The following is a 27,704-nucleotide window of genomic DNA, read 5'->3' as shown; positions in this document are numbered from 1 at the left end:
ATTCACTAATCATTCATGACAAGTTTGAAGATCTATTTACAACAATCACATAGATTTCAAGATTTTTCCCACAGTGATATGAGTGCATGAAAACAAGCAATGCTCGAAAATGCACAAAGCCATTAGCACAAAGGTACAAGGCAAAACAAGTTTTGAGACAAAACTCAACAAAGTCAATCAAGCTTTTTGATTTTCTAATTTTTATGTGATTTTTGGATTTTTGACACAAGAAACAAAAAGATTGATAAAACAGAATTAAGAAATATTCACAAGAGAATAATCAAACAATCAAAATCAAAAACAACAAGCATACCAAACAAACATAGTCACAAAGCATAGGAAGTATTAATGCATGGACATGTTGTAATGCTTATGCATGAGTACCCCTTTTCACCCACACGTCACTTGCGTTTGGGGTGATTTCCTTATAGGATTGGGTACGGGAGTTAGGGCTTTCAAACCTTTGTGAGAAGCTTTCCAAGCAGTTGGTGAATGCACCAATCATCTTCATCACGTTCATCATTCCGGGATCTCCATTTTGCTCTCTAGATTGATCACTTGCCCAAGTTCTCCTATCAATTCTGGGCCCTCCTGACCTTTGAGGAGTTACACTGTTCTTTGCTCTCAGCTTTTGGCAATTTGGTCGAGTGTGCCCTTGAAGTCCGCAATAATGGCACACATACGTTCCTCTAGGACCTCTTTGTGGTCGTGGACGTGACTTGGCACGAGATTCAGACCTGCCCACAGACTGATTACGATGATTCAGCATCCGTTGGTCCACCACATTCTTCTTCTCCTCCACCTCGAGCTTCACACCAGTAAGGTCATCTACAACTGGATCTTTGGCCTTTACAAACTTCACTTCTTTAGTGACATTTCCAGATGAACTACTTCCTCCGGTATATCCCAGTCCGGATTTGTCTGAGAAGCTCTTTTGAGATGATATAACATCATCTAGCTTCTTGGTGGTGACCCTCTCTATTTTAGCATTTGCTTGCACAACCTCATTCTCAAGGAATCTCACTTTAGTGTAAGCTTCGGACAACTCACCATTCAGTGTTTCTATCTCGCATTTGGCCTCCCTATATCGAATTAGGAGACTTTTGTAGTCCTCCTCAGCCTTCTTCATTTTTCTCACAGCAGCCTTGGCCACCCTTGTGTATTCACCCGACTTCTCCAAGAGTGAGTTATAATTCTCTTGAAGATTTGCTGTGCTTTCTTCTTCTTCAGCTTCTGATTCTTCAACAATTCCTAGTGATTCATCATCACTATGTTCTCCAAGGTCTCGTACAAGCAAATTCAACTCATCCGATGACTCAACATGAGCAATAGTCATAAAAGCTGAATAGTTCCCCTCTCCATCACAGCTCTCTTCAGATTCTGAGTCAGACGAGTCTGAGTCACTCAAGGTCGTGGCATACACTTTGCCTTTCGATTTCAAATAATTAGGACATTCCTTCTTAAAGTGTCCATGCCCGTTACATTCAAAACAAGTGACACCTTGTGTGGATTGGGACTCTTTTCCATCTTTCTTTTTGAAATCCCTCTTCTCCCTTCCAGAATTTTGAAATTTTCTCTTATCATCAAATTTGCCATTATTTTTGAATTTCAAAAACTTTCTGAAATTTTTAACAAGATAGGCTACATCTTTATCAACCACATCTTCTCCCGATGAGTCTTGATCTTCCACCTTCTCATTAATGGTCTTTAGAGCAAGGGATTTACTTTTCCGTTGATTGGGCAGCGACATCTCATAAGTCTGCAGAGAACCAACCAGCTCCTGTACTTTGATGTCGTCAAGATCCTTGCTCTCTTCAATGGCGGTCACTTTAGCACGAAAACTTTTCGGCAATGATCGAAGGATCTTCCTTACAATCTTTGAGTCCTCCGTTTTCTCCCCCAAGTTAAACTTACTGACAACCACCTCATTTAGCTTCCCATAGAAAGAGTCAAAAGACTCATCCTCACTCATTTTGAGCTCCTCAAACCGAGTGGTCAGCATTTGTAACTTGGTGTCTTTCACTTTCTTCGTGCCTTCATAAGTTGTTTCCATAATCTCCCATGCTTCTTTGGCAATGGTAATATGAGAAATCCTGTGAAATTCATCTGGAGACACACCACAGAAAATAGCATTTAGTGCTTTACTGTTAGCATTAGATGCAGCAAGTGCTGCCTTATCCCATGTGGATTTGGCTGCCTCAGGTTTTGTCCAACCAATCTCAACAGCATCCCAAACGGATTCATCAATAGAACATAAAAAAGCTCTTATAAGAACCTTCCAAAACGCATAATTACTTCCATCAAAATATGGAGGTGCATTAAGGGATTGAGACCTATCCATCTCAAAAGGGAGTCAAGGATCACACAATGGTAATGAAACCAAACAGCAGTGCACCCGCTCTGATACCAATTGAAAGTTCAAAAACGTGTACAAAAACACTTTTGAACGTTAGACCCCCAAAAACCAACTTAACCAACACAAGCAATATGTCAAACAACTAGTGTGCGGAAACTTAACATATGCTATAATATGAAATTGGTTAAACAACTATCTAAGCCATAACAAAAATAAAACCACGGCAGATAAAATAAAGGCAAAGATAGAGAGGAAGGAAGATGCAAACACAAAGATAACACCCGATGTGTTATCGAAGAGGAAACCGAAGACCTCGGCGAAAAACCTCTCTGCCGCCCTCCAAGCGGTAATCAATCCACTAGAAAATACAGTTGGGATACAAGGACAGCAATAGACCCTCCAAGCCTAATCTACCCAGTGCACCTAAGCCCTCCAAGCTTCTTGCTCCAACGAGGTTGCGCCGAACCTTTTTCTTTTCTAGCTTCCCGGATTCTGCTACTACACCGTAGCATCAACCAATGAAGATTGGCTCCTTCCTAACTGCTTCCCAGAACTCCAAACAACTGTCTCACAGAGATGATAATGGTGAGAACCAGGTTTGGTATAATGCCTCTCAAGGTTTTGACAATGGAGAGGAAGAGAGTGAGGGAATTTGATGAGACTCTAAGGTAGGGATTGTGTGTGAAACAATCTTGTTTTTCTTTAGGGTTTCTCTCTCAAAATTCTCTCTGGAAGCTCTCTTTCAATCGTGGGTTAAAGGGGTATTTATACTAGAGTGGAGAGGAATGTGAAACGTCAGGTTTTGGCAAAATAGGGGTGGCTCGCGGCTTGACCAAGTCGCGAGATCCAGTCGCGAGTTAACCGTATGGCCAGTTGTCCTGTTTTGTCCTGTAGTGCTCCAGCTAGCATGACTGTTCATCTTCCAGCATGCTTGGCATGTGTGCAGCTTCTGGCGGCTTGCAGCCGCAAGTCCACCCGCGAGTCCCAGCCGCGACACTCTGTTTTCTTGCACACTCTTGAGCAATCTTCACTCTATCTCACTCACTACCCTTACAACAAACCCACCTAAATACAGGGTTACTAAATGCTGAATTACAAGCAAATTTGGCACGGAATAAAGCCAATTAGATGGTTGAATAAATGCAACCTTACAAAGATCAAGACAAAGTGATCAAAACTATAAATATCTTTCCCACACAATATGCACTACAAAGCTCAAACTAGTAAAGTGCAATACAAGAAGCTCATCCAAGCTAAACAAGGTATATAAGCATGTTATGTAAAGATAAAACGGCCAATCCTTGATTATAATTCCAAGCTGTGAAATACAAAACACAAAAATCTTTTTGGTTTAAAAAAATTTATGACCTAAAACAAAAAGCACACATTATGCTAAATGAACAATGCAAATGCAATGCATGATAGTGCTTAACTAAGCTATAGAGGGTACACAAACAAGAAATATTAATTTCTTAATTAACCCATGAGTACATTTACAAACTAGTACATACTCATACAAAATCAAAAAATAGCTTAGCACATATATAACACATTTTATTCAAGTTTCTCCACAATGTCAAGCATGTTCTAAATCAAGAGAGAGATATCATAATTCTTGTAATCCTCAAGAAAAATAAAACTAGACACAAAATAAAATATTTTTGTCTTTTTGAAAATTTTTAATGTTTTTGGATTTTTTTTTTAAAACAACCTTAAAAAAAAAAAAAAAAATAAAAAAAAAAAAAATAAACAAACAAAAACAACCAAAAACAAAAACAAAACATGTCCACAAATAATTGAAAAATTAAATCAAGGACATGTCAGCAACACTCACCTTAGAGAATCTTTTCTCACCCATCTAGCACAATTCTTTGGCTTTGTAGGTGAAAATCCATGTGAAGCAGAGTGTATTTGAGGGATTATACCAATCTTCTGAGAAAGACTTAAATCCTGCAAATTCCTTTCACAAGCCAACAAGCTCAAATTTTTCAAAAGAATATGAAACAATTTATATGGACTTATGGCAAGAGAAATATCATCACAAATCCTAAACTGAAACATAGAATGCTTAAATTTCAATTTATGACAATTAGGACGAATGTGACTGGAGACACCACAAAAGTGACAAATAGGAACAAATTTAGGAACATCAGTATTCCTAACAACAAGTCTAGTCTCAAATTTTGGTTTTTGCCTTAACAAAGAACAATTTGGTCTAATATGACCAACAACACCACAAAGGTGACAAGTAGGCACAAAAACAGATTTATTATACTCTCTAACAATAGGTTTAGACATAGGATTAGAAACTTTAGCATCTACATCAGAAGTTTTACCTTTGTCTAACCTAACAAAATAAGCCTTTTCTTTATTATTCCTTTTAAAAGGAGGGGTATAAACTTTCTCAGTTTTAGGTTTAAGAGAAGCAGAAACACTTCTGTTATCAACAACAGGCTTGGTACTAGTCAAATTTTCAATTTTAGCTTTAGATTCAACTAACTCTTATTCCAAGCTTTTCATCTTCTCATCTTGAGAGGAAATTTGATTTCTCAAAAAGTCATTCTTTTTATTAGATTCATCTAATCTAACAATAAATTCCTCTTTTTTAAGATTAGCCAATTTTAACTCTTCCTTGAATTTCTTAGCAATTTTCATAGATTTCAATAATTCCTTACGAAGAGTTTCATAGGCATCAATAAAATCAACAAAAGCATGAGCAGAAACATGATCAGAAAGACACTTCAAATTATCCATGACAACAGGGGTTAAGGATCAGCTCTTAGATCAAAAGATCTAAGACAAAAGAGCAACCTGCTCTGATACCACTTGATAGTTTTTAGACCTCTTAAAACCACAATAAGATTAACCTAGGTAATTCACCAAGTGATTACTTAATCCAAGTTTCAGATCTAGGTTAACACAATCATATAATCATATCATGCAAAGTAGAGGAAATATAAATGGCACAATGATATGATGACCCAGGAAACCAAATCGGTAAAAACCTGGAGAGGATTTAACCTAGCTATCCTCAAGGTAAAAAGCAAATCCACTAGAAAGAATCGAAGTTCATACAATAAGACTTACAAACCCCCATGCTTGACTTCTTATTGCTACCCACCAGTAGAACTTACTGACACGACCACGTGCAAGCTCCAAATCCACGGACTCCTTTCTTTGGCCTTTGCAAAACACATACACCTCCATTTATGACTTTGAGATCCCACTCAAAGGTTTAGCAACATAAACTCTCCTGTTTGTGACTCCAAGGCCACCCATAAAGGTTTAGATTATCAATTCCTTTGATGACAAGAGAAGGCAGCAACTTCTACAACACCGGTTCTTGAGATTCTTCAAGGAATAACACCGGTAGAAGATATAAGAGAGATTTTTGGGTACAAAACCCTAGATCTACAAAAGAGGCACAAGATGCACTCTCTAGGGTTAGCTTATAATGTCCTTTAAATATTGGAAAAAATGGCTTGTGATTTAGGCTTCAAACAAATAAGTTATGGCCTTTTTATGTTTGCTAATTTTGCTGATATGCGATTTTGGATCGATCGAGCCTATCTTTCGATCAATCGAACCAATCAGCTTGTAACTCATTTGTTTTTATCCTGAACTTGAGTTTTTTGTCTTGGGCTTCAATGTAGACCATTCTAAACTAATGAGACTTAGTTTTTGTCATTGTTTGCCAACATTACAAACTCAAAACCTAACATATCTTTATATTAAAAACTTTAATATTATTTCTTGGTTATATGTTTACTTTATTTTGAGCTAAATGTGTCTTTAATTAGGTCATCCTGAAATCATACATCGTGACATAAAGGCAGCAAATATTCTTCTTGATGATAAGTTTGTTGTGAAGGTAGGGTTTTGTAAGAGGTTTGACATGATTCTTTATGAAGTTTCAAATACGTTTACTTGTGTGAGATATGTGTATTTTTGACTCGTTACTCCATCTATATTTGTGATCAAATTTTCAAATACATAGATTTAGATCCGTAGGGAATAGTTTTAGCTCAAAACGAGCGAAACAAGTTGCCATTGATGTATGGGAAATTGAAAAGCTACAAGAAAGAGAGAGCAAGTGGCAGTAAAGAGGAAGAGAATTCTTAACCTCAATAAGAATCTTAAAATCTGATTCTTATTAATAACAACTAGTCGCTAACCCGTGCGATACATGGGATTGTTTTAAATCAAATAATAACATGATCAGGTTTAAACATTTATCTAATTTCAATTATTGAAAGCTATATTGGCTCTAATATAAGATGAAATATGTAATTATGATGAAACTATCAAAAAATTACACATAAAATCATTAAAAATGAGGTAAATACAAATATTATTGCAAGGTTGAATTTAATTAACCATTTTATTGGCTTTATTCCGTGCCAATTTTGCTTGTATTTCAGCATTTAGTAACCCTGTACTTAGGTGGGTTTGTTGTAAGGGCAGTGAGTGAGATAGAGTGTTGATTGCTTAAGAGTGTGCAAGAAAACAGAGACTCGCGGCTTGATCTCGCGAGTGACTCGCGGCTGCAAGTCGCCAGACGCAGCACACGTGCCAAGCGAGCCAGAAGGTGAATAGTCATGCTAGCTGGAGCACTACAGGACAAAACAGGACAACTGGCCATACAGTTATCTCACGACTGAAGCTCGCAACTCAGCCAAGTCGTTAGGCCATGCCACGAGCCACCCCTGTTTTGTAAAACCTGACGTTTCACATTCTTCTCTCACCTCAGTATAAATACCCCTTATACCCACAATTGAAAGAGAGCTTCCAGAGAGAACTTTGAGAGAGAAACCCTAAAGAAAAACAAGATTGATTCACCTATAATCTATACATTAGAGTCTCTTCAAATTCCTCAACTCTCTTCCTCTCCATTGTCAAATCCTTGAGAGGCATTTTACCAAAACCTTATTCTCACCATATTCATCACTGTGAAAGGGCTGTCTGGGAAGCAGTTAGGAAGGAACCAATCTACATTGGTTGATGCTACGGTCTAGTAGCGGAATCTGGGAAGCTAGAAAAGAAAAAGGTTCGGCGTAACCTCGTTGGAGCAAAAAGCTTGGAGGGCTTAGGTGCACTGGGTAGATTAGGCTTGGAGGGTCTATTGCTGTCCATGTATCCCAACTACATTTTCTAGTGGAATGTTTACCGTTTGGAGGGCAGCGGAGAGGTTTTACGCCAAGGGCTTCGGTTTCCTCTTCGATAACACATCGCGTGTTGTCTTTGTGTTTGCATCTTCCTTTCCTTTTATCTTTGCCTTTTATTATAGCTTGTGTTCATTTTCCACACACTAGTTGTTTGACATAAAGCTTGAATTGGTTAATTTGTAAATTGGGGGTCTAAATGTTCAAGGGTGTTTATACACATTTTTGAACTTTCAATTGGTATCAGAGCGGGTACACTTCTAGTGGTTTCATTACCATTATGTGATCCTTGACTCCCTTTTGAGATGGGTCGGTCTCAATCCCTAAATGCACCTCCATATTTTGATGGTAGTAATTATGCTTTTTGGAAGGTTCGCATGAGAGCTTTTCTGTGTTCTATTGATGAATCTGTTTGGGATGCTGTTGAGATAGGTTGGACCAGGCCTGAGGAAGCCAAATCCACATGGGATAAGACAGCACTTGCGGCATCTAATGCTAACAGTAAAGCACTCAATGCTATTTTCTATGGTGTGTCTCCAGATGAATTTCACCGGATCTCTCACATTACCGTTGCTAAAGAAGCATGGGAGACACCAAGCTGCAGATGCTAACCACTCGGTTTGAGGAGTTAAAAATGAGGAACGATGAGTCCTTTGACTCTTTCTATAGCAAGCTGAATGAGGTGATTGTAAGCAAGTTCAATTTGAGAGAGAAAACAGAGGACTCTAAAATTGTAAGGAAGATCCTTCGATCATTGCCGAAAAGTTTTCGTGCTAAAGTGATAGCGATTGAAGAGAGCAAGGACCTTGATGACATCAAAGTCCAGGAGCTGGTTGGTTCTCTTCAGACCTATGAGATGTCGCTGCCCAATCAATGGAAGAGTAAATCTCTTGCTCTTAAGACCATTAATGAGAAGGTGGAAGATCATGACTCATCGGGAGAAGATGTGGTTGACAAAGATGTTACATATCTTGCAAAAAATTTCAGAAAATTCTTGAAATTCAAAAATAATGGCAAATTTGGTGATAAAGAAAAATTCCAAGGTTCAGGAAGGGAGAAAAGGGAATTCAAAAAGAAAGATGGAAAAGAATCCCAACTTACATAAGGTGTCACTTGTTTCGAATGTAATGGACATGGACACTTGAAGAAAGAATGTCTGAATTATTTGAAATTGAAAGGCAAAGTGTATGCCACGACATTGAGTGACTCGGATTCATCCGACTCAGAATCTGAAGAAAACTGTGATGGAGAGGGGAACTATTCGGCTTTTATGACTATTGCCCACGTTAACTCTTCAGATGAATTGAATCTACTTGTTCGAGACCTTGGAGAACATAGTGATGAAGAATCAATGGGAATTGTTGAAGAATCAGATGCTGAAGAAGATGAAAATGCAGCCAATCTTCAGGAGAATTATAACTCACTCCTGGAGAAGTCGGGTGACTACACAAGGGTGGCCAAGGCTACTGTGAGAAAAATGAAGAAGGCAGAGGAGGACTATAAAAGTCTCCTAATCCGATATAGGGAGGCCAAATGTGAGATAGAGACACTGAATAGTGAGCTGTCAGAAGCTTACACAAAAGTGAGATTTCTTGAACAAAAGGTTGTGCAAGCAAATGCTAAAATAGAGAGGGTCACCGCCAAGAAGCTAGATGATGTTATTTCATCTCAAAAGAGTTTTTCAGACAAATCCAGATTGGGATATACCGGAGGAAGTAGCTCATCTGGAAATGTCACTAAAGAAGTGAAGTTTATAAAGGCCAAAGAATCAGCTGATGTTGATCCTACTGCTGAGAAGCCCAAGATAGAGGAGAAGAGAAATGTGGGGAACGAACGGTTGTTGAATTCACGTAATCAATTTGTGGGCAGGTCTGAATCCCGAGCCAAGTTTCGTCCACGACCACAAAGAGGTCCTAGATCAAATTATGTGTGTCATCATTGCGGACTTCAAGGGTATACTCGACCAAATTGTCAAAAGCTAAGAGCAAAGAATAGTGCAACTCCTCAAAGGTCGCGAGGACCCAGAAATGATAGAAGAAATTGGGCAGGAGAACCATCGAGAGATCAAAATGGTGATCCCGGAATGATGAACGTGATGAGGATGATTGATGCATTCACCAACTGCTTGGAAAGCTTCACGCGAAGGTTTGAAAGCCCTAACTCCCGTACCCAATCCTATAAGGAAATCACCCCAAACGCAAGTGACGTGTGGGTGAAAAAGGGTACTCATGCATAAGCATTACAACATGTCCATGCATTAATACTTCCTATGCTTTGTGACGATATTTGTTTGATTGCTTATTGTTTATGTTGATGGTTGTTTGCTTGTCTATTTGTGCATACTTTTGATTTTGTTTTTGTTTTTTATCAATCTTTTTCTTCTTGTGTCAAAAATCCAAAAATCATATAAAAATTAGAAAATCAAAAAGTTTGATTGACATTGTTGAGTTTCTGTCTCAAAACTTGTTTTGCCTTGTACCTTTGTGCTAATGGGTTTGTGCATTTTCGAGCATAGCTTGTTTCTTTGCACTCTTATCACTGTGGGAGAAATCTTGAAATCTATGTGATTGTTGTAAATAGATCTTCAAACTTGTCATGAATGATTAGTGAATGGTTATGATGATCTTGAGACATGCATAGACTTGTGTCTATATATCTTCCCACTCTTTATTTTTGTTTTTGCTAAAAAGAGCTCACCAAATGTAAATCTCAAAATGAAAAGAGATATTGAGCTGCAAAAGTCTGTTGCACATTCTAGTATTCGACTAGGAAAAAGTGTAAGCGACCTAAAATTAAAGTGAATGTTTATTCAAAAAGCCAAAGGCTATCTCATCAAGGTGAAATATAAAATATCACTCTCACAATGAGAGGTGATTGTCTCGAAAAGGATCAAAAAGATCAAATGTTATGATTGAAAGTAGAGTCAAATGTAAAGCTCCAAGATTGTTATCAAGTTTTGTGGAAGGTCATATATACATATTTCTATAATTGAGATGGATCACTTAATCTAATGCTAATTCTGTATGCCTTGGTTGAATTGATCATTGAAGCTTCACATTAGACTAAGGACTATCTCATTGTTGATATCCACACACAACACACAAGTTTATGTTCAATAAATGCCATATTCATTTGTGTGATTGTACTTGATGAAATGTGTTTTCACATACTCAATCTTTGTTAATTCAAACACAAAAAGATTTTTGAGTATTTTAGGTATTTTTGGAAAGTATTTTGTTCTCAAAATTTGAAAATTTGAAAAATTCATTTTTGTCCTGTTTTGGCGACTCAGTCGCGGGTAAGTTAAGTCGCGGGCCTTAGTCGCAAGTTCGCGGGTCAATTTTGGCAACTTGTTCGCAAGTGGAAGGTCCAGTCGCGAGGGTTACTCAGAGATTTTACGACTCAGCTCGCGACTCCCATGCGGGTAGACCTTCCAGTTGCGAAAAACACTTAGAAATTTTTTTCAAAATTCTGTCTTTGAGTGTTTTGGCGGCTTGACTTGGCGACTTGTTGGCGACTCATCTTAGTCGCAAAAAACGCGTGTTTGGCAAAAATAGGGGCTGTTTTTAAATCTTTTTCAGTTTTCCCTCAAACTTTTGTGACGATTCATCTTCTTTCTCAACTGTCTCCTTCCCAAACACTCTGTGCACCCATTTTCAAACTCCATTATTGCTTCCTTTTAGCTTGAAATCTTCAGGTAACAGGTATGAGTTTTCTTTCTTGAACTCTATTTTACTTGATTTTGTGTTTTTCCCTCTGGATTATTAGCATTTGTGTATATTTTTGTGATGCGTTTGTGTTTGGCTGTTACTCTTTGTCCATGCTTAGCCTGTAGAAGCTATTGATTTAGTTTGACCTTAATTAGGTTGTTGGTTTTGTTCTTCTTCATGTGCTTAGCTAGGGTTTGTCATTTATTGGTTACTCACTTTGTCTAATCTTATATTGATGTGTTGATTCAATATCTTCTTGTTTTGACTGTGAGTTTTTCTGTGCTGAATATGTGCTTGGCCATCTAGTGTGTGCATTTTTTTGTTCTTAGAGTCATGTCATACTCATCAATTTGTATGTCTCATTGACATATATATTTTTTGATGTTTTCAATTCTGCTGCTTTAATACTACCTTGCATTTTACCTATTGATCTTGTGAATCCTCTTTTAGGCTTGTTCATCCGTGTGGTTGATTTAAGTTGCATAAGGTTTAAGTGTTTAAGTTCATCTGTGTGGTTACAATTTTTTTTTGTTAATTACATAGTACTGATTAGTTCTACACATGTATTGCTCTATGTTGTTGTGGCCTCTTCTGATTGTTCACAGATGGCACCTTCATCCCTAAAGAAGAAAACACCTGTAAAGAAGGTAGATAAGAGAATGAAAATAGACCTTAACTTGTTCAGGTCTGTTTCCCACTTTGAGAGATACAATGACTTCTTCTTAAAAACAGGAATTATTCAAGAAAGGTTTGTGGATTTGGAGGATTTAAGGGACACTTTTATCCCCAGCTGCTTTGAAGGGAGAGGATGGGATAAGCTTCAGTGTGATTTCCCAGTTGTGTGTGAACCCCTAATTAGGGAGTTTTATTCTAATGCTGTGATAAGGGAGGATGATCTAAGCTGCTGGGTTAGAGGTAAAGAGTTCACTTTGTATGCACATGATATTGATGAGGTCTTGAAGGATTAGAAGATCAGGAGTTTGTCAATTACAAAGATAGGATTGTATCTATTGAAACTGTTCAACAGAGGATAGGTGGACAGAGAGAAGGGAAATGTCTGAATACCACAGCTTTTCTAGTGGACATGAGGTGTCTCACTATAATCATGATGTTTAACCTATATCCCATAAGGAAGTTGACTACAATCAACTGTGCAAGAGAAATTTTTCTGATGGATCTCAAAGAAAGGACATTCATTGACATCAGTTCCCATATATATGACACTATTGTGGATGAGACTAGAACCACTTCTAGACCTAAACTGATCTTCCCTAGTCTACTGATGAGGATCTTTAGAAAGAAGGGTGTTCTAATCCCTCGAGACATCAGTCCCATGTCCACACCCTCTGCAATTAACAAGTTAACCTTCAAAAGGATAAGTGTTCGGTTTCCAGGTGAAGAAGATGAAGGTGATGAAGGAGAGGGTGTCCCAATGGAGACTGAGGCAGAGGCAGTAGGGCATGCATCAACCTCAACACCCAGAAGGAGTGGCAAAAGGACTAGAGCATCAACTTCTTCAGATACACCTCCAGATGCATTTCAAGTCATTCTAGAACGACTTGATGGAATCAGAGGGGTCCAGACCGAGCACTCTGAGAGGATGGCAGCCATGCAGGACCAGATTGACATTTTGTCTGCAAAACTTGACAGCTTCACCACCCAGCATGGACAGTGACCCTTAGGCCATTCCGGTCAAAAAGGGGGAGATTTTTGTTGATGAGAAGCAGAAAAGTAGCTCTTAAGGGGGAGTAATATATTGAGGGGGAGCAGTCAAAATCAGACATTGTTTATCTGTGGTCATGTTTTTGGATATTTAGTTTTTTTTTTTTTTTTGGTTTGATACACTGTGGTTTTGGTGTACTTCTGTTTCTAACTCATAACTTGAACTTGGTTTACTCTTTTATATATATTGTTGATGTTGTTTAGGATATATTGTGTTTTGTACCCATGTTGCTTTTGTAAGCTTTTAGGGTTATGTTTTATGCATATTTGTAGGCTTTATGGTTTGTACCTTGCTTAATGTAGCCTTTTATGCTTTGTTTAAATCAGTACTTCTATATAAATGTTTTGCATTTTGTTTTAAGTACTGTCACTCTAGTGCTCTTGTAGGATTGTTCCTAGATGCATATACTTAGTGTATTATGCATTGGTTGAGTGTTGGGCATACAAGTATCTTGCTTTGTTCTTGTTAACTTGTATGTTCAAGTGTTCATTCCAAGTGTGAATGAGCACTGTGATCACTACCTTGTGGTGATTACTTGGTTGATCAAGCCATGATTTGAAACTTCACTTCATCTTTGATTGATCACCTTAAGCCTGTTTCATATGCATTTCATACTTTTCTGCATACAATGATCATGATGTATTGTTATGTTTCAGGAGTTTCATGTTCTTATGATTCAAGTGCTTCACCACTTCTAGAGTTAGGTGTGAGTGAGTTTTGCTCATCTGTTCCCAACTCACATGTTAAGTCTAGAGTCTGTTTTAGGGTTTTGTCATGGAATAGCCAAAGGGGGAGATTGTAAGGTTGAATTTAATCAACCATTTTATTGGCTCTATTCCGTGCCAATTTTGCTTGTATTTCAACATTTAGTAACCCTGTACTTAGGTGGGTTTGTTGTAAGGGCAGTGAGTGATATAAAGTGTTGATTGCTCAAGAGTGTGCAAGAAAACAGAGACTCGAGGCTTGATCTCGCAAGTGACTCGCGGCTGCAAGCCGCCAGACGCAGCACACATGCCAAGCGTGCCAGAAGGTGAACAGTCATGCTAGCTGGAGCACTACAGGACAAAACAGGACAACTGGCCATACAGTTATCTCGCGACTGGCCATACAATCTATACATTAGAGTCTCTTCAAATTTCTCAACTCTCTTCCTCTCCATTGTCAAATCCTTGAGAGACATTTTACCAAAAACTTGTTCTCACCATATTCATCACTGTGAGAGGGCTGTTTGGTTTTCTGGGAAGCAGTTAGGAAGGAACCAATCTACATTGGTTGATGCTACGATCTAGTAGCGGAATCCAGGAAGCTAGAAAAGAAAAAGGTTCACCGCAACCTCGTTGGAGCAAGAAGCTTGGAGGGCTTAGGTGCACTGGGTAGATTAGGCTTGGAGGGTCTACTGTTGTCCATGTATCTCAACTACATTTTCTAGTGAATTGTTTACCGCTTGGAGGGCGGCGGAGAGGTTTTACGCCGAGGGCTTCGGTTCCTCTTCGATAACACATCGCGTGTTGTCTTTGTGTTTGCATCTTCCTTCCCTTTTATCTTTACCTTTTATTATCTGCTGTGGGTTGTGATTTTAATTTGGCTTAGATAGTTTATCCAATTCTATATTATAGTTCGTGTTCATTTTCCGCACACTAGTTGTTTGACATAAAGCTTGAATTGGTTAATTTGTAAATTGGGGGTCTAAAAGTTCAAGGGTGTTTATACACATTTTTGAACTTTCAATTATGAAGTAATATATTACAATAATCATAATGTGCTCTTACATTTGGTTTAATAAGTATTACAAAAGAACTAGTAAATAGAATAAATATACAATTGTGCTTACATCTTCAAGCTTTATACAATGCTTTTCAAGAATCTATTTCCTCCCTTTCTTAGGCTCTTCTCTTTTCTCAACTTCTTCAAGCTACTTAATTTTTGCCCAAATTAGTATCAAGTATAACACCAAACTATACCAATTCATCAAAGATTTACAATGTAACACCAAACACTCTTAATGTCCATAAATTTCATAATAACCCCACCCCAACTATTGAATTATTAAAAAAGTTCAATATGTCTATAATCTTCATGAAAATAAGTATTCCATTGGCTTTCATCAAGAAATTTAGAAATAAATAACAAAATAGATTATTCACATGCAAAAGAACTTCAATATATCTAAGTTATAAATAAAATACCAGTACGAATTGTGCTAAGGTGAAAAATGGTATCATCTTTTGCCATATATAAATACAACATGACCTGAGACCTCAAAAGCATATGTGAAACATGTTTAAATTGTACTATATGGTTTTATTCAAACATTAAGAATACAAAAGCCACAAATCTAGATATTTATGGCATTTGTTTCAAAAGTTTATGCCAAACCAAAACTAAAGGCATGCCTGAGTGTAGTTCACAAAGGCTTTGTGGCTTGGCAGTGTTGTCAAAATTTGTGCAGTCTTCCAAACAAAAAAACAATCCAAAAAAAAAAAAAAAGTCAAAATTTGTGTGGTCTTCCAAACTAAAAAACAACCCTAAATAAAAAAGGATGCAGATAATATGTAAAAAGGTGGGTATTTAACAATGAAAATTAAAAGGGTGTGAGTTAAAAGGGAAAAAAACCTTGGGGATGCCTATTATATTTGCCATTGATTTTTAAAAGTCACAAATTCTGGCCAATAACAAATAAAAGTAGAAAACTTCTAAAAAATTAGTTCAAGCATTGCACAATGTAGGGATGTGTGATTAAATAATGCATATATATTTGTATGTTTCAAGAAGTTGCAAGGGTACCAAAAAAAGTAAAAAATAGTGATGCCAATATCACATTGCACAACTTATTATTGATAGAACTACCAATATAGAAAAATAGAACTCTGTTGCTCATAGTTTGGTTAGACACGCTATTAATATTCCAAAATTTTTAGTGGATGAAGGACGTTCCACCACAACTTTTTTCTATATTTCAGGCTAATTTAGTTGATCTTTTTTAATAATATTATTTAGCTTCTTTTTGAAAAAAAGAAAAACAGAACTGTGACACGACTTTGATAAGTATAGTTTACAGCTTTTGTTATGTTAGAGAATGAATAGAGCATTAAGCATAATTGTAATCAACCTATCAACAATTTTATCAACACAAATTAAGTTTGACTCCATGACATCTAAATTGTAATCAACCGATCAACAATTTTATCAACACAAATTAAGTTTGACTCCATGACATCTAAATTGTAATCAAATAGCACTAAGAAAAGGATTGCTTAAAGTCTCAAAACACTGACTAAATTTGAGAAAATATTATATAATAAAGAATTGAATACAAAACATTACCTTGTGCAATATTAGCGACAGAAGCAAATTGAAAGTGGTGATGGATTTGGCTGAGATTAGAGAGAGAGGATAGGGTTTAAGTTTGAGCCCTAAGAAAATAAAAGAGAAACAAGTGAAACAAATCAAAGAGAGATTATAGGCACTGGTTAGCTACATCCTCTGATACTAAGGTGAAATTTTAAACATGATACAATACCTCTTTTAGGCATTTTGTCATATAAATACGTGCCTGAGCATGTAGGGTTCGATAATTCAAATAAATTACTAACTATAAGAGATATTATGAGGTAAAAAAACAATTTAACATATGGGAATCAAAATTTAACATACCTCCACTTTTTGAAATTCCAATAGAAGGTTTATCAGTTCCAAAGCTAGTCTCTATTGCAATAATGCAAGAATTAGTGCTGGAATATGTAACGAACAAACTCATAGGATTTTCTTGTATTTAGCTTTGGACATGTAAATATGTAACGAACAATACCATGAAACCAAATAATGTTGTACCTAGAAGGAGTAAATATCTAAACCTTTTTCCTCTCTGTTTTGCACAATTATTGCTGCTCCTCCTCCTCTAATGAAGTGGTCATGATGTGCACATTTACTAATAACCTGCAATCATCAAATCACAGCTGATAGCCAAGCCAATAATTTAAACAAATTAAAAAGTTTATTATTACAAACATGATACAATATTTCTTTTAGGCATTTTATCGAATAGCTTCCCTTACGCAAGCATAAAGTGTTCACATAATTCATATAAAATACAAACTATCTGACCTAAAATTTCAAAGTGCCATAAGTTTAATTGTAAAAAGAGGGGGAAAAAAAATTTAGCATACCTCCATGTTTATAAATTCCAATTGAACGTTTAGCTGTTCAGAAGCTAGTCTCCGCTGCAACAATGTAAGAATTAGCTTGAGTTAGTGTTTGAATTATTAAAATCGTATTGTTTAAATACAAACACAGAGGATCCATTTAACAAACGAAAAATCAATTGAAAGATCTAAACTTATATGTATGTATATTATTACTCATACCCAAAGAGACAATAGAAACAGGGGTAGGTATATAAGAGAGAGAATCAGATCAAACATGTATTTCTATTTTTACTTACTTTGAGATTGAATTCCAAGACGGAAACTTAAAATCTAGAATTCCAACAACAAAAACACACAAAAACCTCTTTATCTAATAGATCAGAAAATAGAAAATCAAAATTTTTGTATATAAAATCAGAATTTTTTGTTTTTTTATAGAGCAGGGTTTTGATCGCTTACTGTTGTCGGGAAGAGATTGTCACAGATGGGAGTGGCGACCAAGGAGAAGGATTTGAGTCTAGGGTTTTCAGTTTTGGGTTTCCTGCGTTTTCTCTTGCACACTCCAATCGTGTTTCCAAGCTGAGTTTGTGTTTGTGTCTAACGCCATTTTTTTTTTTTTTTTTTTTTAAGATAAGCATCTGGTCAAATGGGAGTGGAGACAAAGAAGAAGGATTTAAGTCTAGGGTTTTTAGTTTTGGGGCTTCGTATTCTCTTGCAGACTCCAATCGTGTTTTCCAGCTGAGTTTGTAATTGTGTTTAACGCCTAATTTTTTTTTTGCTATTAATATTCCAATATAGTAAAATAGAACTCCAATCGTGTTTTCAACCCTAGAGTTTTTAATTTTATTTTTTAAATTTATCTAAAAAAATTATTTTTTAAATATTATGCTAACGTGGGAAATTGTGGAAGGTTCAAAAGTTTCGGTTATATATATATATATATATATATATAAGCTAAGTTTGCAGAGGGTAAGCGACTCCCTCTCTTTCTGAATCTCAGGTGACTTACCCATTGCCTGCCAAGCAACACTCACACCCATTGATGTAAGGAGATGATGTACGATTCGGATTTATTTATTTATTTATTTTTAAAAATTGTAATTAAATATTAGTTCTAATATCTTAGCTATATTTAGTCTTTTAAAATTTTTGTGAATAGTTTGTGCTTCTAACATTACTTTTTTTTTAAAATTAGGAAATTATTTTTGGGTAAATATGCTATTACAATGTAAATTAATTTTTTTTATTTTTTTATTTTTATTTTTATTTTTTACATTTGTTGTTTATGTACACTTTACATGGTAGATTAAACAAATGTGTACAAGATTGTACATATTTGCATGAGTAGTATACAATATTAAATACTATTCATGGAAATATGTACAATTTTGTACACTTGACATGAACATTAAAATGTAAATTTATAGTTATAAAAAATAAATAAGAAGCAACAACTACCACTACATTTATTTAACATGTCTAACAAACTTCTTTCAACAATTATTCACATTCTTAAAACATTTAATCACATGTCTAATTAAGGGATAGCTTTGCTTGAGGAGTAGAATTCAGTCACATCAACTCGTCCATGTGTGTAATACTTAGTCAAGCAGTTTTTTCAAATATTTACACTATTTGGAGAGTGGACAGTTACTTTTGTATTTTGCCTAGTTATTTTTTTAAATATACTTTCTAATAGATTTTCTATCATTTTCTATTATCATTTGAATATTATTTTTTCATTATATTTTATTATTATTTTCCCAAAATTAGATACATATCAACCAACAAATACCCAAAACTCTTCTCCATTTTCATCAATCTACAACATTCAAATCTCTTTTGCTCAGATTTTTACCAACCAACAGGATCCAAATTTCTTTTGCTTAAATTTTATCATCCAACAATACTCAAAATTTTAGTTTTAAAGAAACCCAAATCTTAAGCTAGAGAGAGAGAGAAAAGAAAGATGGTACTGGGTGGGTGGTTTTGGGTTTGACAAAGAGGAGAGAGATGGTTTAGTAGCTTTGAGTTCGAAAGAGAGAGAAGAGATCAAGCCACCTCCAGCTGCCATGCCTTTCTCTTGGCTCTTAGCCTGCATTGATAGGTTCAATTGGGCGCTCATGTTCATTAACTTACTCACGTCTGCAGCTCACAACAACCCCTCGTCGTCTAACTCCACTACTTTGCCAAGATTGTCCATGTTCTCAGCCTATAGCCTCGACATACAATGACGAAGAGAGAGGGAGAGAGCGAAGAGCTCAGTCAGTGATACAGAGAGAGTGAAGAAAAAAAAAAAAAAAACTGAATAAAAAAAATAGGTGTTTCAATATTTATTCTATTAAAATTTGTTTAAAGAAACGACAAGGCTCTCCACACCAAGAGAGTGACTGCAACTACTCTAATTATTTTATTTTATTTTATTGTTATTTTTATTTTTATTTTTTGCATTTTGGAGAGGTTGTTGGAGTTAGTTTTTGTGAGTTTTGGATAGAGAATGGGTTTAAAGGGGTTGTTGGAGATGCTCTAATTGACTTAGCGGCTTGTGGCAATTCAAGCCATGCCCTGCTACGCAACATTCTATTATACCATAAATCAAAAATATACTTGGATCTTTTGTTCAGGTTGCAGATTTTGGGCTCGCTAAGTTTTCATCAGATACTAAAAGTTATGTCTCCACTGCCGTAAAGGGAACTTGGCGGTAAGTCCATTATTTCTCTGCGTTCTTTAGATAAAGCTGAGGTGTGGCCCCAATTAAAGTCTAGTTTTGAAGCAGTATAACAAATGCTAAAATGCAATGACGGCTTGGCTACTGCGTTTCCTTTTAAACTTTTGTATTAGTTGTTATTATACGTCTTTGTAATAATTTTGTATTCAAATGCAGTTACCTGGATCCAGCGTATCTTAGAAGTGAAAAGCTCACTGATAAAGCAGATATCTTCTCCTTTGGGGTAGTACTTTTGGAATTGATTACTGGACGAGTACCTAAGCGTGATACTGAACTCTTGTATCAGTGGGTGTGTATACCAATTTTAAGCAATAGGCCTTAATATATAGTTCCATATATATATATATATATATATATATTTGCGGATGACATTATATCATCATAGAACGTACTCTGCTGAATTCGTTGATGGTGGATGGGGTGGCGGGGGAATTCGTTGTTACAATAATTATATATATATATATATATATATATATATATATATAAACTTTTAAGATAATACTAAAAAATATTGAAGAAATTTATTTATTATATTGTTGATTTAGCACATAATATTTATTACGATGTCAATTTGTAAAGTTTTTGTAGTAAAATTTATAATATTTTTAAAATTTTAAATCATTTTATTTGAAATTCATAAATCTTTGATGGTGGATGGGGGTTATTATTCTTTCATGCATGCATGAGTGCATTTTTCTTGCTTGCCTGTTTGAGGGTTCCCTCACTCCCCACTTGTATATCTCTTTGTGAAAAAAATTCATTGGCTCATAATTAAACAACAAATATTGGGTTGTTTGTATGTAATATGTATGCGTGCATGTGTGCATTTGTATCGTGGATCTTGTAAGCCTCTTTGTGATCAGAAAATTATTGGCCCATAATTTAACAGCAAATATGGCTCTTCAAAGAACTGATCATGGAAAGAATATAGGTTACCAACTACAAATAGTTGTATAGTAATTTGTTGTGTGGAAATGTTTAATTTTTATATATATATATATATTTATATATATGATAGTTGATATATATCCTTTCATATATGCGTTGGAGATTTTTTTATTTTTTTTGGTAAACAAAAATAGGAGTTAACTAGGTTACATCAACCCTCAGGCAGGGCACTCGGTTTAAATCCCATCCTTTTTGGATCCAGCCAACCCTTATGGATGCCCACCAACGAATTATATCTGAGATGTTATTTACACATGTTATTTGTTCTTTGTTGTAAACTAAGAATTTTCATTTTTAATAAAGTGTTCTAAATTTAAACACAAGGAAATTCTACGGGTATCCTTATGTAGTTTAGGCTGTCATAACTTCTATATTTTTCTTACCTTATTAAAGGTTGGAGAATTCTTAATAGCAAGGCTTTAGCGACATGGGAAAAATAACATTTGCTGTAATGCAATTTTAGGCGAAGCCTTTGGTCAAGCAAGCTTTGGAAAATGGCAACTTTCATGCTCTTATTGATCCAAGGTTGCAGAATGAATACAATCCTAGTGAAATGCGTCGAATGGTTGCCTGTGCTGCTGCTTGCGTGCGTAATTCAGCCTCGAATAGGCCAAAAATGAGGCAGGTAATTCTACCAATTTCTAATGCTGAAACAATTTTGGTTCTCTTTGTCTAATCAATAAAATAAAAAATTATAGATAAGCCTCCTTGATATTTTCTGTCTATGAACTGTAAAGCCCATCATCATGTTTAGAAATTCATATCCATGTTTAAAAAAAGAAAAAAGAAAAAAAGAAGGTATTTTATTAGAATTTATATAAAGAGAAAGAGGAAGCAGAAGTATGTAAAACTTAATGTGATTTAACCTAATAGCCTACGTTTATAGTGGAAACTAGAAAGACTTAAGTAGGGCTGTAAATGAGTTGAGCTTTGCCGAGTAGTGCATGTTCCAGCTTGCCTCATCGGTAAAATTAAAAAGCTCAAACTTGGCTTGAGCTTGAGCTTGAGGAAAAGCCAAAAAGCTTGAGCTTGACTTGGCTTGGCTTGATTCATTAGTCAAGCCAAGCTTGAGCTTAATATCAAGCTCAGACTTGAGCTCAGATCAAGATTTTGAGCTTGAGATCTAACAAAATTATCTTATATGCTTAAATCTCCCAAAATCAAGTAAACAAAAATAAGAAAGTAGCATACTCATTTTATCATGCTTCTAGTCCGACCTATGATTAGCCATTGTTCATATTGCAACTTGACAAAATTAAATTCATCCAATCATCCTTTATTGTCTATAGCTTCATCAATTGTTTAAAATATAATTTTTACATCCACATTAGATGATAAAGAACTAGAAAAAGACTTGTTTATAACTATTGTGAATGAGAAATGATTAACATGTTTTATAACTTTACATTAGATAATGGATAAGGAAGGACCATATGTGGCCCACTTATAATTTTTTTTAAAAGGTAACTAAGTCTAAAGTGGTGCTTGATCAATTTAGAGGGAAGTGAAAAATTAAGGTAAAGGGTAGTGGTCCAATATGAGACATTTTATTATTAAGATATGTGTAATGAGTTAGAAAACACATATCAAGCCTATAAATGATTTTATACTTGACTTGTTTTGTATCGAGCCTTATAGCTCGCGAGCTTGTTCATGAACAAATAGTTTTGCTTGGGCTCAGCTTGTTTACTAAACAAGCCTAAAACTAAGGCTCAAGCTTGGCTTGTTTATAAACAAACAAACATGAACAAGCTTTTTATTGAGCCGAGCTTGAGTTATTTATGAATGGCTTGGTTCATTCCCAAAATCAAGTAAACAAAAATAAGAAAATAGCATACTCATTTTATCATGCTTCTAGTCCAACCTATGATTAGCCATTGTTCATATTGCAACTTGACAAAATTAAATTCATCCATTCATCATTTATTGTCTATAGCTTCATCAATTGTTTAAAATATATGAAAGTTCAAAAACATGTACAAAAATCCTTGAACGTTTAGACCTCCAAATACAAAATAACTAATTCAAGCTTTATGACAAACAACTAATGTGCGGAAAATGAACATAAGCTATAAACAGAATTGGAATCAGTCTAAGCCAATTATAAATCACATCCACAGCAGAAAATAAAAGGCAAAGATAAAGGGAAGAGAGATGCAAACACAAGGACAACACACGATGTGTTATCGAAGAGGAAACCGAAGCCCTCGGCGTAAAACCTCTCCGCCGCCCTCCAAGCGGTCAATAATCCACTAGAAAATGTAGTTGGGATACATGAACAGCAATAGACCCTCCAAGCCTAATCTACCCGATGTACCTAAGCCCTCCAAGCTTCTTGCTCCAACGAGGTTGCGCCGAACCTTTTTCTTTTCTAGCTTACCGGATTCCGCTACTAAACCGTAGCATCCGCCATCCTTGGCATCTTTTAATGCTTCCCAAAGCTCCAAAAACACTCAACACTCTAAATTGGTGTGGGTAGTGTTTGGATAGAAATCTCCTCTCAATAGGTATGACAATGAGAGAGGGAATGAGAAGAGACTACAAAGGTTTCTCTCTAAGAATAAGTAGCTCTCTCTAATTGGGTGGGTGTTTTGAAGAAACCTCTCTTAGGGTTTTTCTTTCTGAATGGCCACTCATATTTTGTGGGAATGAAGGGTATTTATACTGGTGTGAGAATGGAATGCGAAGAGTCAGTTTTTCCAAAAACAGGGCTGGCTGGCGACTTGACCTCGCGACTTGACTGAGTCGCGAGTTCAAGTCGCGAGCTAACTTAATGGCCAGTCTGGATTTTTGTCATGTAGTGCTCCAGGTGGCGTGACTGTTCAGCTCCCCTGCATGCTCTGCACGTGAGCAACTTTTGGCGGCTTGCAAGCCGCGAGCCACCCGCGAGTCCTAGCCGCGAGTCTCTGCTTCACTGCACTGTCTTGAGCATTTCTTCACACTCTCTCACACACTACCCTTACATGATTCCCACCTAAATACAAGGTTTCTAAGTGCTATATTACAAGCAAATTTGTCATGGAATAAAGCCAACACATGGTTGATTAAATTCAACCTTACAATATAAATTTTACATCCACATTAGATGATAAAGAACTAGAAAAAGACTATTTATAACTACTGTAAATGAGAAAGGATTAACATGTTTTATAACTTTACATTAGATAATGGATAAGGAAGGACCATATGTGGCCCACTTATAAATTGTTTTAAAAAGGTAACTAAAGTCTAAAGTGGTGCTTGATCAATTTAGAGGGAAGTGAAAAATTAAGGTAAAGGGTAGTGATCCAATATGAGACATTTTATTATTAAGATATGCGTAGTGAGTTAAAAACACATATTAAGCCTATAAATGAGTTTATACTTGACTTGTTTTGTATCGAGTCTTATAGCTCGCGAGCTTGTTCATGAACAAATAGTTTTGCTTGGGCTCAGCTTGTTTACTAAACAAGCCTAAAACTAAGGCTCAAGTTTGGCTTGTTTATAAACAAACAAACATGAACGAGCTTTTTATTGAGGCGAGCTCGAGTTGATTATGAACGGATTGGTTCATTTATAGCCCTAGACTTAAGTAGCTTATTTTTATTGCCTTAAATTGTGTTGGGAAATTTAGACTTTGGTTGATAGAATTAACAAGTTTTAAACTCAAGTTGTTAATTAGATATATTATGAATAATTCTTGGTTAAACAAACAAACATTAATATAATGTCAAAATCATGCACAGGGGAATAGTAAATAAAACAAGATATGATGACTCAAGAAAACTAATGAAACAAATTAGTTTCACAGTAAAGAACTTGGGGACAAACCTTCCCAAAAAGCAATCCACTATAATAAAGAAAAGTTTCAGATTTATTACAAAACCTTTGTCCCTAGACTCAACAATCCTAGTAGATGAACTTACAGTAGAAACCTCTATCGCTTTAGAACCTCTGAACTCTTCAATATATGAACTCTCCACCCACAATCATACTTGGAACCTCCAATTGACTTCAAGAACCTCGTGAACGTTTTCCTCATAGTAGCAAGTCTATGGTGGTTGCTATGACTTCAACTTCTTCATCAATGAAATCTTCAGATCTACTTTGAAATTCTTTGGTTTGGTGAAATAGAGAAAACTTGGTTACAAAACCCTAGCTACATAAATGGAGTGTTTCTCTCGCTTAAAAACCCTCTAATAGATGGCTTATGATGTCCTTTAAATACCAGTTCAAACGGATCTCAATTTGGGCTTTAAACGAATAAGTTATATGCTTTTTCGAGTTGCTGATTTTTGCTGATCTGCAAAGCTCGATCTATCGAGAGGTATCGAGATTTCTATCGAGAATAAAATCTTGATCTATTGAGCTGTTATTGAGAAGGCAGTAAGTTTCAGCTTCTATCGAAAGGTATCAAGCTGCTATTGAGGTACATGCTGAAAAAAGTACTGAAAAAGTGTTTTTCCTGAACTTTTCTTAAGCAAACTTTGTGTCTTCAACTTGATCTTTAATTGCAACTTTAAGACACATCAAAACTCAATAAAAGACACATAATTAGGCATAGATGACAATACCAAAACACATGACCCTAACAATCTTTCCATTTGTCAATCCATGACAAAACCTCAAGTACAAAAGTAAGCCCAGTACAATAATAACTTGAATACAATGAATGAAACCATATTCAAATACACTAGCCTATCTAAAAACAACTAGTCCTGAGAAACTATACAACGAACTAAGATTGACTATTTTGATTGGCTTCATACCAATCTTTCTTAAAAGCACTTAACAAACATGTTATGCGCACCATATGAAAAATAATGACAGATAATAAACAAGTAAATTGCATTTTGTCATAAGATATGCCAATTACATAGAAATATGAACCTAACAAATTGTACGTTATAATGAACCCATTCGGTATATATATATACACACACGCACACAACACATGGTTGCTTTCCTTGCATTTCAAATAATTTTACTATAAGTATGATTTAGATTATTCTATCGTATTTATAAAAAATAATAATAAAAAAAAGATTATTTTACTTGCAACACAAGTAGGTCCTAGTACATTGAATCCAGATTAATTACAATGGATTTGAGCTTTTTGCCTCAACATCATTGACATCCACTCTCAAACTTGTGGTGGAACCTTGAAAACTCCTTAAGTTTGTAATATGGAATTGTGAACAAAAACGTGACTATGAAGGATTAGATAGGGAGCACTATGTATAGTGGAACGATGACAATTAACAACAGATGGAGGTCAAAAGACGACTACTATGAGCAAGGGGCAGCTATGATGGCTGATGGCTACGCCAATAGTTTGTGGGGACACCAATAGAGGAAGTGGCTGGAGAATGGCAGATAGCCACTGGTGATTCCGGCTATTAGTAACGAACAGTGTTCAGAGGACGACAACCAGAGGAGGGTGACGATGTTTGCTGGAAAAGATTGATGGAGGATATCATGGTGGGAATTGGAAGACATTGGCTAAAGAGTGTCTAGGTGAGGTGTGTAAATGAGCAGGGCCGGCTTAAGGTATTGTAAGGCCTAAGGCGACAACTTCAAGTGAGGTCTATTATTATATTTTGAATATTAATAGAATATTTATTTAACTTTTTTTTTTCATTTAAAATCTATTTTTTTAGAAAAAAAAAAATACAAATTAAAACAAACCCATCGCATTATTCAATGACTATACAACTAAAATAAACACCATTCATTGAATGACGTAACCAAATACTAAAAAATTATGATTGAAAATTTTAATAAAGTTATATATTTGATATTTCTAAATAGAATTTGAGTATAAATTTATTTACTAGTATAAGATTAATGAGTTCTTTTAACATTTATGTGTGAGAGATTAAATGATTGGCCCATTCAATGAAAATATTTTCTTTAAATAGTTTTTCTTTGATAAAAAAAAATACTTTTATTTTTTATTTTTTGGTGAATATTTAGGGCTTAATAATTAATACTTCTATTGGTATAGGAATATCTCTATTAGTAAAAATTTAGGGGTCTTTTTTCATTGGGGGCCTTAGGCGGTTGCCTATTTAGCTCACCCATTGAGCCGGCACTGTAAATGAGTTTGCAACCTTTGGGGAACTAGATATGGGAATTGACTCTAATACCATAGAAGAATTGAAGTTACGATATAACTTTGTTGCCATGTTAAAACTATTGAACCATAAGTTTGTACCATATTAGTATGTATAAAGAGAGGAGATTCAAAGAGAAAACAAAAGCAAATTAAAATTAATATGGTTTAGCATGACGACCTCCATACATAGCAGAAAGACCATGAATGGCAACATCTATACCATCTTGAAGTATTTGTTACAATGAGCCAATTGGGAGTATTTATAGAGAGATTAATCCTAACCTAATAGTAAACTAAACCAAAGGTTAGTTTCCTCAATCGCGTTACAAGTAGGTCCTAGAACATTGAATCTAAACCAACTACAACGGAACCAGACCTTGAGCCTTGATATTTATAACAATATTTAATCAAATTAAGTTTTTTTTTTTTTTCAATATATATCATATATGCATAGCTTTGGCAGGTTTATTGAATTGCCATTTAACCTTCAGAATCTCCAGTACAGAAAATGAATTTTGATGCTCCAATTTGACTTTCAAAGCCTACATTGATTTTGAAACAGATATCATTCTTTATGATGGTAAAACACAGATAGTTCGAGCTTTGGAAGGAAATCTTTCTCTAGAAGATCTAAATGGGGGAATCAAACCTGGGGACAGTGGAGAATTTGGTTCCTATGGGAGCATGAGTTATGATACCAACCAACGTAATGAGGACTTGAAGAAATACAATAAATTGTTACAGGAAGACCACGAGGAAGACACTAATGAGCAAAGCGAACCTAGTACAAATTATGTGTCTGCTCTGCAGACTGCACGTTGAAGGGGAATACTCG

At 35.6% G+C, this 27,704-nt stretch overlaps 1 protein-coding gene across 1 annotated transcript; it reads left to right on the top strand.

The window, feature by feature from the left end:
• The first annotated feature begins 5,833 nt into the window (after positions 1-5,833).
• LOC126727963 (proline-rich receptor-like protein kinase PERK1) lies at positions 5,834-27,704 on the top strand. The gene is made up of 6 exons (XM_050433859.1): positions 5,834-5,840; positions 6,157-6,227; positions 19,721-19,797; positions 19,981-20,113; positions 21,236-21,397; positions 27,461-27,704. The coding sequence occupies exons 1-6, from the start codon at positions 5,834-5,836 to the stop codon at positions 27,689-27,691; spliced, it is 681 nt and encodes a 226-aa protein (XP_050289816.1). The 3' UTR covers positions 27,692-27,704.

The sequence above is a fragment of the Quercus robur genome, chromosome 5 (genome assembly GCF_932294415.1).
Source record: "Quercus robur chromosome 5, dhQueRobu3.1, whole genome shotgun sequence".
Classification (NCBI taxonomy): Eukaryota; Viridiplantae; Streptophyta; class Magnoliopsida; order Fagales; family Fagaceae; genus Quercus; species Quercus robur.
The sequence above is the reverse complement of the archived record's forward strand: the minus strand, read 5'-3'. Positions and strand labels throughout refer to the sequence as shown.